This window comes from Volvox carteri, assembly GCF_000143455.1.
Source record: "Volvox carteri f. nagariensis unplaced genomic scaffold VOLCAscaffold_28, whole genome shotgun sequence".
Classification (NCBI taxonomy): Eukaryota; Viridiplantae; Chlorophyta; class Chlorophyceae; order Chlamydomonadales; family Volvocaceae; genus Volvox; species Volvox carteri.
Genome location: NW_003307571.1, coordinates 885,116 through 900,111, shown reverse-complemented (window position 1 = coordinate 900,111; position 14,996 = coordinate 885,116). Strand labels below are relative to the sequence as shown.

The 14,996-nt window shown below is 57.5% G+C and overlaps 1 protein-coding gene across 1 annotated transcript; it reads left to right on the top strand.

Annotated features, from left to right (window-relative positions):
- Positions 1 to 5,711: 5,711 nt before the first annotated feature.
- Positions 5,712 to 12,511, top strand: VOLCADRAFT_105418 (uncharacterized protein; the record flags this gene model as incomplete). Its single annotated transcript, XM_002952235.1, has 11 exons — positions 5,712 to 5,778; positions 5,991 to 6,180; positions 6,717 to 6,846; positions 9,094 to 9,174; positions 9,518 to 9,605; positions 9,855 to 9,957; positions 10,463 to 10,573; positions 10,822 to 10,930; positions 11,404 to 11,494; positions 11,631 to 11,720; positions 12,341 to 12,511. 11 exons carry the CDS (start codon positions 5,712 to 5,714, stop codon positions 12,478 to 12,480), a joined length of 1,200 nt encoding a protein of 399 aa, XP_002952281.1. The 3' UTR covers positions 12,481 to 12,511.
- Positions 12,512 to 14,996: the final 2,485 nt, after the last annotated feature.

The window sequence follows — 14,996 nt, the reverse complement described above, 5'->3', positions numbered from 1 at the left end:
TGCAGAAATAGATGACCATCCGTCCTACAATCTCATACGAAAGCTCCTCTGCGGCCGAAGGGTCCCCCGATGATGACAGAGATCGACCCATTCCTTTTGTCGATGTCTGGTCGCGGTAATTATGGTTAACAAGCAAGGATTTTGTTGCCGTACTAAACTGCCCGTCGGCTTTCTAAGGATGTGCCTATGCAGGTTTAAGCTTGTAAGATCTACATGTCTCGAAACCATCTCCTGGAACTTTGTGCACATGCTTAACCAGGGTTGAATCTTAGAACGCAAACATCGGTGTTGCAACCAGCATTTGGTTGGCATTGTAAACTTGGCTGATGGCGCTAATGTTAGTGCACGGCTAGGAATATGCACATGACACCCTGTTCACAGATGTTGCATATGGAAAACCATATGCAACATCGCATGCGGCGGAATTCTGGGGGGTTCGCACGGCAATCGAGTAGAGAGTACGAAATAACCTAATGCAGTCATCGCCAACAGAAAACGTAAGCCTCCAGCCTCACGCCGACTGCCTACCACCTACCATTCATATTTCCTACCTCGTTAACAGGTCTCTGCCGCATTGCCTCTAGTTCGGCTCGTCCCTCAGGTAACTTCACTCGTCGCTACTTTGCCATTCTCCTTCGCCTCCACCCCCGCCTCTGCTTCTCCACAGAAGCGGCGTTGTCCTTCGCCACTGTTACACCTCGTCTATGCGACTCCTCCTCACCCGACTGGGTCCTCTGCCTACCCGGTGCACGCCCCCATCTCTGCACATCCGTTCCTCCGGCCCTCTCTCACGGCTGCCTACCTGACTGCAGGACTCACTCCTTGCCTGTCCGGTGCCGGGTAGGCTTTCCTTGCCTCCCCCGGCCCTACTTGGGGCGCCTCTCCTTGGCTCGTCATCTTCCTTACTTCCGTCCGTTCCTGTCCCTCGGCGGCCTAACCCCTCCACCCCTTCTGTGGGCCTGATCCCCGCTCTGGACTTGTCTCACGCCCCCGGCCTCTCTGATGATGCCCCCTCGGTAGGCTTGCCCCCCGCGCCTGGGCCCTGTCTCCTCTTTCCGTCACGCCTACCTCACCTACCTTCTTCTGCCATCCAGGCACTGCCGGAGCCTACCCTGCCCCAGATCTTGGCCGCACGCGTCCGCCCCACTTCTGTACCCTCTGCCGTACTGGACCCACCTTCCAGCCGTCAGCTTTATACCATCACCCTCGCGAAGGCCGCCACCATCTGTGACAACTCGTTGGCTCGTGAAACCATTGCCCGTCAGGAGGCTGCCGGTCGTGACCTCTCTGCATGGCTGGCCTCCCTGCCCCATGGCCGTACCCTGCTGTCCTGCACTGATGACGATCTACTCGTCTACCTGGAGGCGCACTGGCTCCCCAATCGTCGTGTGGACAACCTGAGTCCCAACACTGTCAACAATCATCTGGGTCTGCTCTCCGGACTGTTTAACTGCCTGGGCCGTGGCAGCACTTACGACCATGTAACCCGCATCGGCAACCCCTGCTGCTCCAGCACCTTGTCCTCCTACAAGACTGGCTATAGTCGCCTTGCAGCCGACCGGGGCTACGAGGAGCAAGCCGCCATACCACTTAGCCCTAGCGACTTCACCACCCTCATGGATCACCTCTGGTCCGGATTCCAGGCTTCCACCACCTCCCTAGCCCGGCTGCTGTTACTACGCGACCTGTTGTGCTGCCAATTCATGTGGCACACCAGCTACCGCAGCCATGACACCGGCAAACTGCGGCTACGTGACTTCCGTGACCCGCATGGTGACCCGCGTGGTGGGGGTCCCTTCCGTGGGTTTCCCCTGCCTCTACCGGACCCGTTTGGTGCCTACCCCTCCCTTTCCTTACGGATTGAGCAACTCGGGACCAAAACATCCAAGGGGCGCCGAGCTCCCCCTTTGGAACTGCACCCCGACCCCTCTCCGCGACATTGCTTCATCTGCACCCTCGCCCTCTATTGGCAGCTGTGCCATGCCCCCGACGGCCCCCCAGGGTCTGCAATCTCCGACTACCTCTTCCGTCCCACTGACCGGGGTCACCAACGCTTCATGGAGCGTCCATTTTCCAGCAGCGCGTTAGCCATGCGCTCCAGGACTTGGGGGCTGCGGATCTGGGAGAAGGTGTGGAGCTCCTCGCGGGAGGCGCCAGCAGCCTGCGTGGCCTGGATAGTACCACGACGAAACCCATGAGGGGTTTGCCCGACGTAAACACCAGCCTCCTCCAGGTGTTTGCCCACTCGCATGGCCAAAGCGCTGCTGGAAAATGGGTGCTCCACGAAGCATTGGTGACCCCGGTCAGTGGGACGGAAGAGGTAGTCGGAGATGGCGGACCCTGGGGGGGCATCGGGGGCATGGCACAGCTGCCAATAGAGGGCGAGGGTGCGGATGAAGCAATGTCGTGGAGAAGGGTCGGGGCGCAGTTCCAAAGGGGGAGCTCGGCGCCCCTTGGATGTTTTGGTCCCAAATTGCTCAATCCGTAAGGAGAGGGAGGGATAGGCACTGAACGGGTCCGGTAGAGGCAAGGGAAACCCGCAGAAGGGACCACCACCCCGCAGGTCACAGAAGTCATGTAGCCGCAGTTTGCCTGTGTCATGGCCGCGGTAGCTGGTGTGCCACATAAATTGGCAGCACAACATATCGTGTAGCAACAGCAGGCAGGCTAGGGAGGTGGTGGAAGCCTGGAATCCGGACCAGAGGTGATCCATGAGGGTCGTAAAATCGCGAGGGCTAAGGGGCATGGTGGCTTGCTCCTCATAGCCACAGTCGGCAGCGAGGCGACTATAGCCAGTCTTGTAGGAGGACAAGGCGCTGGAGCAGCAGGGGTTGCCGATGCCGGTTCCACGGTCGTAAGTGCTGCCACGGCCCAAGCGGTTAAACAGTCTGGAGAGCAGACCCAGATGATTGTTGACAGTGTTGGGACTCGGATCATCTACTGATGGTTGGGAAGCCAGTGGGCCTCCAAGTAGACGAGCAGGTCGTCATCAGTGCAGGACAGCAGGGTACTGCCATGGGGCAGGGTGGCCAGCCATGCAGAGAGGTCACGACCGGCAGCCTCCTGACGGGCAATGGTTTCACGAGCCAACGAGCTGTCGCAGATGGTGGCAGCCTTCGTGAGGGCGACGGTATAGATCTGGCGGCTGGAAGGTGGATCCAGTACAGCAGAGGGTACGGAAGTGGGGCGCGTGCACAGCCAAGATCTGGGGCAGAGTAGGCTCTGACAGTGCCTGAATGGCAGAGGAAGATAGGTGAGGTAGGCGTGACAGGGAGAGGAGACAGGACCCAGGCGCGGGGCAAGCCTACCAGGTGGGCAGCATCAGAGAGGCCGGGAGCTTGAGACAAGTCCAGAGTGGTGATCGGGCCCACGGAGGGGGCGAGGGGGTAGGGCCCCCGAGGGACAGGAAAGGACGGAAGTAAGGAAGATGACCAGCCAAGGAGAGGCACCCCAGGTAGGGCCGGGGGAGGCAAGGAAAGCCTACCCGGCACCGGACCGGCAAGGTGTGGGTCCTGCAGTCAGGTAGGTAGCTGTAAGAGAGGGCAGAAAGAAGCTGTGCACAGGGAGATGGGAGCGCGCACCGGGTAGGCAGAGGACCCGGTCGAATGCGGAGGAGTCACATAGAGGAGGCGTAACAGCGGTGAAGGAGAACACCGCTTCTGTGAAGAAGCAGAGGCGGGGTGGAGGCGAATGGGAATGGCAAAGTAGCGGCGAGCGCAGTTACCTGAGGGAGCGCAGTTACCTGAGGGACGAGCCGAACTAGAGGCAATGCGGCGGAGACCTGTTAACGAGGTAGGAAATATGAGTGGTAGGTAGAAGGCGGTCGGCGTGAGGCTGGAGGCTTACGTTTTCTGTTGGCGATGACTGCATTAGGTTATCTCGTACTCTCTACTCGATTGCCATTTGGAACTGCACCCCGACCCCTCTCCGCGACATTCCTTCATCCGCACCCTCGCCCTCTATTGGCAGCTGTGCCATGCCCCCGACGCCCCCCCAGGGTCTGCAATCTCCGACTACCTCTTCCGTCCCACTGACCGGGGTCACCAACGCTTCATGGAGCGTCCATTTTCCAGCAGCGCGTTAGCCATGCGAGTGGGCAAACACCTGGAGGAGGCTGGTGTCTATGTCGGGCAAACCCCTCATGGGTTTCGTCGTGGTACTATCCAGGCCACGCAGGCCGCTGGTGCCTCCCGCGCGGAGCTCCACGCGTTCTCCCAGATCCGCAGCGCTCAAGTCCTGGAGCGTTATACCGATGCCTCTCGGCCCACTCGTGTCCCGCGCGGCTCCGGTCCCCAATCCTAGCCTCCGACTCCTGCTGGTGCTGCCCCTCTTAGCCCTGGCGCTCACATCGTGGCTCGTCCTCCTCCCCTCTCCCCACCACATCGTCAGGCGGGTGGGCGGGTTCTGACTTGCGCTTGCTTGCACGGTTGACTGGCGAACTTGCGTTGTCTGGATTCCGCGCTTTGTTCCCAGCTAATCTTTGTAACGCACTACCGTATCAGTCCCTGTCCTCTGGCCAATTCTGGTCTGCGCCTTCCCGCGCCGCACTTGCCGTACTGCACTACTGGACGAGCACTTAATCAACATGCATTGCTTAAACGTCATCGCGTAATCCGTACTCACTACTAACTTATTGTGGGGAAGGCCATTGCGTCTGCGACCACACTCCCGCGGTACCCAAACCCTTCAAATACAACTCCGATCAGCCCCAACACACACCGCGGAGCGGTCTCTCCCCCCCCACATACTTCCCAGGTGTTGACCCTAGGTCCTCCCGTCCCCCAGCTCTTCCGTTCCTTGCCTCTACCATAGCACATACACAGCCTGTACCCGGTATCGGGGTGTCATAGGGCCCCTTTTTGCGGTGTTGGGCACTTGTGGTCCAGGGATGAAGAGCTCCCTGTGGACCATGGTCACCTGCGCTCTGATGGGCAGCGTCCTTGGGATAGCCACCCATGCGCGTGGCCAGACCGGGAGGATCAGTACACAATCGGGCCGCTCCTCCGCCACCTTGCGCAGCACTCTAGCCACGGCACTGAACGGGGGATTAATGTACAGCAGGGGCCGAACAGTTTCCCTTCCTTCCAGGCGTCCCCACCCCGGAGAACCCCACTCCTGGGCGAAAGCGTCTACTCCTTTGACTCCCGGGCACCAGTTCGCCGCAAAGAAACTACCTGGCACCTTCGTGGTGTGTGCGTCCGCGAAAACGTCCAGGGACGGGCTGCGGCCGTGAACACAGGGGTGCTCCCACAGCTTTGCGTAGACGGTCGTGTTCAGCATCCACTGTGATCCATCTTCGTATTTGCTGAGCGCGTCTGCCTGCTGCTGCTGTTCCCGGCTGCGTGGGTACCACACCACTGAAATGTCTGTGTCCGTATCCGCGCAGAGGCGATGGATCTCCGCCACTATGGGCAGGCAAGCGGCGTTGCCTTTCATCCCAACCATGCATCGAAAACCATACGCAACATCATATGCAGCGCTGAAACAGTCGCGAGTACTTGAAGGCACCTACATACGGCGAAAGATCACACGCAAATGGCACATTTTTAAAATAGAGAATTTGTTACCTCCATTTTATAAAAGTAATATTGATTTTAGCAATCATCTGTCGGAATTCTGTGCGTTGCATATTCGGGTCACATGCCACGACACTTTGCACTTCTTTGGTTCACTGCAAACAAATTGCGCTACATTGCTTATAACGCACAATAATGCTGTCACGGCGTCTTGTGCAATTACTACAACTCTGCACGTACGGTTCCCAGACATCCCTGGCAGGTAAATTTACAGCAAATCGAAGTAGATATGTATCTACTGGATAACTTAGTTTACTCTTCAGTCACCACGCAGCTCCACGCTTCTCGTCCGCAAGCTCAGCATCCAAAAACGAAGCTGCACCTAGTTGCACTCGATTCCGTGCCGAGCATTCTACGCGTTTATGCATGGCAGCAGCGGCCGGCCGCTGGCCGACGCCTCCGGCAATTGGCCAGGGCTGCAATGGCTCGGCCGGCGCTGCAGGCGCTCGAGCCTGCGACTGGAACGGGCGCTGCGGAGCACTTCATCTCGTTTCGGCGCAAGTTTCGGAGCTGGAGCTTTGTTAACAGCTCCCGCAGCTGCGGGCGTAGCAGCGGCGGGGAGTCCATCCCCGGATGGCGGAAGCGGCGGCACTAACGGCCAACGGTAAAGGAATTTACCGTGGATGCTTGGTAATTACGCCTTAGTATAAGGCCCTCATGGCCTCTCATTCCCACCATCAGAAAATACCCAAACACCCGTATACCACTTAATCTCTTCCGGATGGGAAGGTGCCTCTGGACCTCACCCCGAGATATTAAAGACTAAAAGTCAGCTGCTCCTGTTCCCCCCTCGAGCAACTAAACACCACACTACACCCCTAAAACTCAACACCCATCCCATCAGCCAACCATCGGCATAAAAGTGGTGGACAAGCGCTCGTCGTCCCTCCCATTCTCTCCCATCCCATCCCATCCCATCGCGGCACTCTTTCCTTGGCAGCAGCTTCACTCGCTCGTGGTTCGTCTTGTCCCGCCATCCCTTTTTTCCCGGCCTTTGCCAAATGTACAAATACACCTACCTACAAACACCTATTCATAAATGCAAGCAAACAATGCTCCCCTCTGATTTGTCGTTTCCCCACCGGCATGACACCTTCCACCTTCAAAACCACCTCAACCACCACAACCACCTCCCCACAGGCCTAGGAAGGCGTTGTCGGAGTTCGGCCACCCGGCACGTCGCGCCACGGACGTGTTTCTTGTCCTCAACGCGCTCATCTACGCCCTCAACTGGCTTTCTAAGGACGTACTGCTGCTGTGGGGATGCAAGGTATGTATGCGGCCCGAGGGGCTAACTCCTTGCGGGGGGGAAGCCGTCTGGGCGGGCCGGAGGGGGCAACGGCGACATGGGCGGTCCCCTGGGCGGCTCCCTTGGCTGGTTCCCCAGGGCCTGGGCTGTTCCCTGGGTGTGGGCTGTTCCCTGGGCCTGGGTGGTCCGTGTGGGCAGCCCCCCTGGGTGGTCCGTGTGGGCAGCCTCCTTGGGCGGCGTCTATGAGCGGCCCCCCGGGCAGTCCTGTAGGGTGGCCGGCCGGTGGCTGGCAGCGGCAGCCTGCCTGGGCGGTCCCTGTCCCGCTGGGCAGTCTCCCTGGGCGGTTCCCTTGGGTGGCCGGTGGTCCCTGTGGGCGGCCTCCTTGGGTGACCGGTACCCTGGGCGGTTGTCCTGGGCGGTTGGGCCCCCTCGGTGGCCCCCATGGGCGGTTGGGCCCCCTCGGTGGCCCCCCTGGGCGGTTTCCCTCTGTGTGTCCGATCCGGAAATCCAGCTGGGCGGTTCCCTTGGGCGGCCCTCCCTTTGGCAGTTGTCCCTGGTGGCCGGTGGTTTCGTTGGGTGGCCCCCTTGGGCGGGTAATTGTTGCCCTGCAAAGGGGAGGGGGGGAGGGGGGAGGGGGGGAGGGGGGAGGGGGGGAGGGGGGAGGGGGGAGGGGCACGCAACCCAAACCGAACTGCAGACGCAAGCGGAGCGGAACGTCACCGACGTCGCCGACAAGGAAACGGAAACGGAAACCCGAGACGGCAGCGCAAGCGAACGGAAACGAACACGAAACGGAAACGGAAGCGCAACCGAAACAGAACCGGGAAAGGACCGAACCAAACTGGACCGAAACGTAACCGAACCGTAACGGAAACGGAAACGGAAGCAATACCGAAAACAGAAACGGAAACGCAACCCAAACGAAAACGAATCCAAAACGTAACCCAAACGGAAACGGAAACGCATCCCAAATCGAACCAGAAATACAACCGAAACGGAACCGGCGTTTCGCGCCTCACGTGGCGGTGACGGTCGCAAAACGCGGCCGGTTGGTCTGGTGCTGTATGCGGGCGGCCGGCGTTTCGCGCACATGCCGGAGCCGTTGGCCGGTAACTGCCGCAAAACGCGGTCGCTCCTCCGCGCCGCCGTTTCCGTTTCCGAGTCGGACGCTGCACGGAAATGTTCTCCGAAGTGGCCTCTTGAGATGAGTGTGAAAATGCCTGCATGCAAAGGGGCGCCTATCGCGGGCGCGGCCGGGTCGGAGCGGTTGTCTGGTAACGGCCGCACATAAAATGTGCCGATGCGTGCGATGCTGCTTTTCGGGCGACTTCTGCCTGTTTGTGCCTGTTCGGCATTTTCTGCTCATCGTTGCAAGCATCAGCGTTTTGCGGCGCTGCCTGCCGAAGTCGCGTGGTCGTTTTGTTGGTTGGCGCGACGCATATGTTGTTTTGCATCGCTCGCCCTACGCGCCGCGCTCTCGCTGTCCTGCTCCGTGAGGATTGTTTGCATACACGTTTTTCGCACGGCAGCGGCTGAGGAAGAATGTGCGTGCGCGCGCGAAATAATAAACGTAACGGCTACGCAAACGGATCCAAGGGCCTCGCCTTCCAGTCTTTTTGCGTCTGCCTGTTTCCTGCGCGCACACTTTCCTACACTCGCATGCTGCCGCGCGGTTCGTGTTCTTCTCCTCAGCGTACGCGATGGCAGCAGCCGCCGCCGGAGCGGCCGCGGAGCTGCGGCGCGCGCCGGGGCATGCGCGCCGGGGTTTCTATAAAATGTGTCGCGCCGCATTGCGCTGCCGCCGACTTGGGCATCCGGGCCTGCTGCGTTCGTGTCGTGTGTTCCTACGCAGTCCAATTATGTATGTATGTATGCATGCATGTATGTTTGCATGTGTGTGTATGTGTGTATTTTACTGATCTGAGCCGCGAACAGTATGTGTGTATGTGTGTGTGTGTGCGCATCCCTGTGCGGTGTGTGGGTGCGGGTATGTCAACCGGCGGCAGGTCGGGTGCGGAAATCACCACAAGAAAGCGATAAAGTACACCGCGACTACCAATACGCCAATACGCCAAAGCACCCACCGACCTCCGGGAGTGGCGGCCGGGAAGGGGGGAGGGGAAGGGGCACGTTGAAGGTTGCGCTCCCTATCTTGCCAGCTCCCCCTCCTCCGCCATTCACTCGCCATTCCTTAGAACCGCTCCCCGCAAGAGCCCACCGGCCCACTGGGACTAAAACCCGTAATACAACCCCCGAGACGCCCCGCAGGTCAATGCCCTGATCGCTGCGGGTCAGTTGTGGCGGTTGGTGACTCCGCTGTTCTTGCATTCTAACGCCTTCCACCTGCTGGTGAGGGCGGGGGGGTGGGGGACGGGAGGGGGGACGAGGGGGAGAAATACACACACGCGGGGGCTTCAGGGGCATAGCAGGGTGGGCTCCTATTTCATGTTGTCTGATGCCCATGTATGTATGTCTGTAATCATCGTTAACCTTGATGATGATGACGATGATGTAATGGTGGTAGTGGTGGTGATGGCAGCTGCTGCGTACGTCCCTGACCTGGCTCGGCCCTCTTCCCCCGTGCCCCGCCCCGCGACCTTCTCCACCACATGCGCTCCTCGCCCCCTCGCCCCGGTGTTGTTGTCCTCCCCCCTCCTTCTCCCCCCCGCCCCGGGGCCCCATACACACACAGATCAATATGCACGCGCTCCACACCCTAGGCCCCCAGGTAGAAGTGGTTTCGGGGAGCAAGAGGACGAGCGTCGTATACCTGGCTTCGGGTAAGGAGGGGGAGAGGGGGATCAGGGTGTGTGGGGGAGGGTAAGGAGGGGGTAACGGGGGGGGGAGGAAATCCTTCTGGGTTGGGGGAGACTCTGGCGCGTGGAGAGGCACACGGAGGCGGCAGGGCTGTAGCATCAGGCCAGGGGGATGGATATTAGGGTTTTAATTCCTCGTACAGAGACCTCCCGATCTTCGTTGCTCCTCGCCCCTCCTTATCCCCAGCAACCCCTCGTCACCATGTCGTACAGGTGTACTGGCCAGCCTGGCCAGCTTCATGTGGAGTCCCCTGCCTTCCGTGGGGGCGAGTGGAGCCGTGTTCGGACTGGGTGCCGCATTGGGTGTGTTTTACTGGTGAGGACGTCAGTGTATATGTGTGTATACGTGTGTACATGTATGTATGTATATATGTATGTATGTGCACGTGTTATTGTATTGGTTTGGGGGGTTAATTACGGGCATATGCGAACTTTATGGAGACACTGCCGACGTGTGTGTGTGTGGGGGGGGGGAAGATGACTGTGTGCGTGATGGGTGTTTTGCCTGGCGGCTTGGGGGGGGGGGAAGAGTCGGGGACTGCGGGGACTGCAATGGGGGGCGGGTTTTAGGGGTTTGGGGTGTAGTTAAATCCTGTAGCAGTTGCTGTGCCGGAGCCAGGACCTGCTGCAAACACGTTTGTACGGACGTGCGTACGGACCTTTTCTCCATATTTTTGGATGCCTGCCTTTCACCCGCCTCTGCTTGCATGTGACTTATCCCCCCTAACCCCCCTTCTGTCCTCTCCCCCCTTCCCTCCCTTCTCCTTCCCCCCTTCCCCCCTCCCCCCTCCCCCCCGGCCCCCACCCCTCCAATACACAAGGCGGCACCGTGATGTGTTGGGTCCCGCCAGTGAGAGCGGCCTCCGCAGTCTGGGTTTGGCAGCCGCCATCAACATCGCGTATTCGCTCGTGAGCAAGCGGATTGACAACTTGTGAGTGCGAAGTGGCGGGAACGGCCGGGATGGGAAGACTGTGTGTGCGGTGGTGGTGGTGGTGGTGGTGGTGGTGTGTAGGGCCCCGGAGGGGCCAACCACCGCTTTGGCACCGCGGCGGGACCTCCTTCTTCGACTTATCACACATTTGACTAATCACACACGTGTATACAAGTACCCTCCATCCCCCCTCTAACCCGCTCTCCCCTTTCTTTCCCCCCGGCCCCCCGCCCTCCCCACCCCCCCAGCGGCCACCTCGGCGGACTCCTCGGCGGCGCACTGCTGTCGTACCTTCTGGGCCCTGTGTTTGTCGTGGTGAAGACGGGAGAGGAGGGAGGAGGACGGGGGCTGCTGCAGGTGCGGAAGGGGTGTACCGGTACTGGCGGGGGGATGGCAGGGGTGGCGGTGGCAGTATTGTAGGGATGGTGGTGGTAGGGGGGTGGGTGGTAGGGGTTGGAGGCTATCAGCGGGGCGGAGGGTGGGAGAGGAAAGATGGGGGGGGGTGAGGGGAATAGGCGGGGAGGGAAGGGGGTTGTTAGAGGGAAACGCATTGGTCGAGGTAAGGTGTGAGAAGTGGGAAAATGGTCCATGTCGTTTCCCAGGTTCCTAAACAGGCTCGCAACACAATTTATTATACTTCAGGACGTTTTGAAACGTTTTTACCTTGCCATCTTATTTTTCTTATCATTCTGGGTCTCTGCTTCTATTGCTGAAGCTGCTGATGTTGCTCTGAATTGCTTCTAACCTAATCGCTAAATTAATGTAATCTAACTTTACCAAATATAATTAAACCTTATCTAATTAAACCTTATCCAACCTAACCTAATCAGGACTTGCCGCCGATCCGCTGGCTGGCGTTCAAAGCACCGGCGGGTGCTGGGGGCCCCCCGCTGCCGCTCAGGAGACGGCGCGGGTCGATTGGTGAGGGGGGCGGTGGGGGGCCACCAGGGGCCGCCGGCGAGCCGGGGCGACAGGGGCCGCCAGGGGGGAGTCCCAACACGGCGGCGCCGCCGCGGCCCCACGGCGGTGAGGATGTCGCCGCCGCTACCACCAACAGCGGGGGAGGCGGGTAGCCCGGAGGGCAGGTGGAAGGCAATGTGGACCCATGCTGATGGCGATGTCGATGTCGATGTCGATTCCGATGTCGGTGGGTGTGACTTGAGGAGGAAGGCAACTGAGGAGGAGCTGAGGACGTGTGGTTGGCGAATCGGGGTGTGGAGCGATCTGGAGGTAGTGGGACTGTGTGTGTATGGGGGAGGGAAAGCGAAGGTGACACGGAGTTGGTATGAAGAGGGAGAGAGAGAGGAAGAGGAAGAGGAAGAGGAAGAGGAAGTCAGTGGAGGGGGTTGAAAAGGAGAGGGAGAGAGAACGAGAGAGGGGGAGAGCAACGGGTGTGCTGGTGTGTTTTCTTTGTGGGGATTCTGCTGGTGCCTGAAGGTTCGCGGCACCGCAGCGTACGACGAGACAAGACATGGGTGTCGTACGGCGTTAGGGGGGCTCCATACGGACAAGAATTCCCCAAGTAAAACGAATTGCCAACTTAAGGAGGATGTCCTCCAGTACGGCCACTTGCGGGCTTTCCGTACTGTACATGCTCAAAAAAAAAGGATAACGACCGTTGGAATTCGTTTCATTTAAGGAATCGGTACGGCAGAGGTGCGTTGCTACTGCAAGCGGTAGGAAGAAAGTGTGGGTGGGGTTGGTGAGTGCCGGGGTTAGACTTTCCCCGACCTGTTAGCTTTCCCTCGTGTACAACTTTGTGCACAGGTGTAATCCGTTGCACGGGTATATGCGCTTGTCGCCAGCTGCTACATTTTTCCATGCAAAGGGGCGAGTGTGGCCGTTTGGAGATACGGGTACGGTGGCATGGCATGGCACCAGGATATGTGGCAGCAGGACCACCTTAGGTGCAAACCGACTGTAACTATTTTGGCTGCTAAACCCCCCTTCTGCTTTTCGGAATATAGTGGATAAGCAAGAGATAGATTCGGCTGGTTTTTCAAACAGTGCAGCTGGAACAAGGTAGATTCTGCCATGTCCACTGTAACAACCACACCACATGTAGGTGCTGCGGTGGCGCCCTTTATGGTTCGGGGCACCGCAGGAATATCTGATTTTGAAGTTAGAGAAGCAGAAAGGCCGTCGCTAAGGACGTGTTCACATGTGGGCGAATCAGGGTTGATTCATGCGAATTGGACTCTGAATTGGACCTGATTGGACCCGAATCGGAATTGGGGTCCGGGGGGGCCTCTTCGGGTATGATTCGACGTGATTCACAGTTTTCTTTCTCAAAACAAAGTTGTTTAACAAACCGTTTCTCATAATTACCATTACAATACTATAGGAACATTTTCCAATTGTTAATTCACGCAAAGCGCACCGAGCATTTTTCACGAACTCCTGCAGCTATGTATGTACAAGCCTGGTGATAATTTTCGCCATAGAAACGATACTTATACTGTTCTGTTCCTAGATAATGCTGGCTTGCCTTGGGTGATGGGGCGTAGCCGCGGAGCTTCAGCTGGGCGCGGTGGCACTCTGTGGCACCTCGCGCGGTGCAGCGAATCGTATGTGAACACAATTCAGAAAGCCGCCCCGAATCGGACTCCCAATCAGACTCTCAATTGGACTACATGTGAACACCCCTAACCCTTGCAAAGCATTCTTGCTAAAAGCTCACGTATGGCATACTAGTATCAAGTTAAACAAATCGACTTTCGCTTGCATAAGCTCGTACTAGGTAAAGTCAGCGGCTTTGTAACTAGGAACTGGGTCCTGATACATAACCGCTCATCGGTCCAGCTGGTAAGAGCAAAGTAGCACTGCGGGCGAACGACATGCGGGTACGCGGTGACGACGTCGGTCGCCGCCGCCAGGAATACGGCGAAATCATCAGAATCAGAGGATTACTCTTAAAAAAATATTATGAAGCTGACCGTGTATAACAAGGTGAGCGTGAGCGCAAATGACTGCGGCGGTTATTTTCTATGGCCATTTCAGGTCAATTTTCGAATCAAGCTGTATAATGGAATTTTTTTAATATGGTAGACAAAGCACGCAAGAAATGGAAGGTGCGGTATTATTACAGTGAACATGGCCGTCAACGAGCTACCATAAGCACAAGACTTATAGTCAACTTTTAGCGAGGTACGTGGAGCGCCATATATCTTAACCTGACTAGAGGACGCGAAGTGTGTGTGTGGTTGTTACAGTGGGCTCCAGACTCCCGAAGAGTAGAGCCATCGGGCCAGCTGGCCGTGCACTGCAGTAGAGACTAATATACCAAAAGATTATCATCTCAGATAATTAACCTCTCATCGGTAACCGCTCTCGCGAACAAATCAATTTGCCAGATATAATCCTCAAAAAGGGGTGATGTGCGCCAACGGATTCCCAACCTTTTCGTGGAATTCCTAAAGCTGCGAAACCCTGAATGCGGCCCCAAAAATCAACAATAACTCGACAAATTGCTTCTTCCGTAAGGGAAGGACCAGGTAACAGTGCCGGGTTGGTTTTCATGTTTGCAGCCATATAACGTCTCCCATGCTCCATGGCTGACACCGCAGCAAGAGCCACAACATCCCAAACACATTGTTGCACTGATTGTGGGGCTTGGATAAGCCAAAGTTGCTCCCTTGAGACTGGCAATCCTATTGAAAGAGTAAGTTGATCTGCTATTGCCTGTGCCACCGGACAGGCCCAGAAATGATGATAGCGAGGGGATACACCTCCCACTGAACCTATTGGATAACCTCCACAACCACATATCGTTGGGCGCGACATCCTAAGATGGGAATTTCCTAACATAGGCACCCCATCAACCGCAAGACGCCAACAAATCTCTTTTTGTTCATTTTCCCACCGTAAATGAAACCATAAACGATGGAATGTCCGTTGCAAAAGAAGAATAGCTTCATCCAATATCTCAGAAGAACCCGTCGCCTCTTTGATGAAAAGGGTATGGGCCACACGGCGAGCCATCGAAAAAGGTGAAAGTTGCATATTAGTCGCTATTTTAACGGATAATTGTTGGAATCGGATTGGAGGCCCTACACCCCATCTCCAACCAAGCCTCGACACTAGGGTTTGAGTAACCGACTCAATAGGGGGCACCATCGCTTCCCTAGATTCTACACTCAGCGGCAACAAAAGACTAGCCGCCTGTCTCCAATTCGCTGGAATATCATCTAGAAGAGCGGCAATAGCATCCATACATTCCTGCGGTTAAGGCCTGACTTCTGCTCCCAGTCGACCCAGTCGACCCAGTCGACCCGGGTTCAAATCCGCCTGCCGGCTCCTCGGGTGTTTGAGGAGTGATGAAATGGGAGGTGGCCCCCCATCTTATGGACGGTGTAGGACGTGATAATATCAACTTGCGAGCTGACCAGGAACTAAGTTAATGCGCCGTTGATCCGCTAGATTT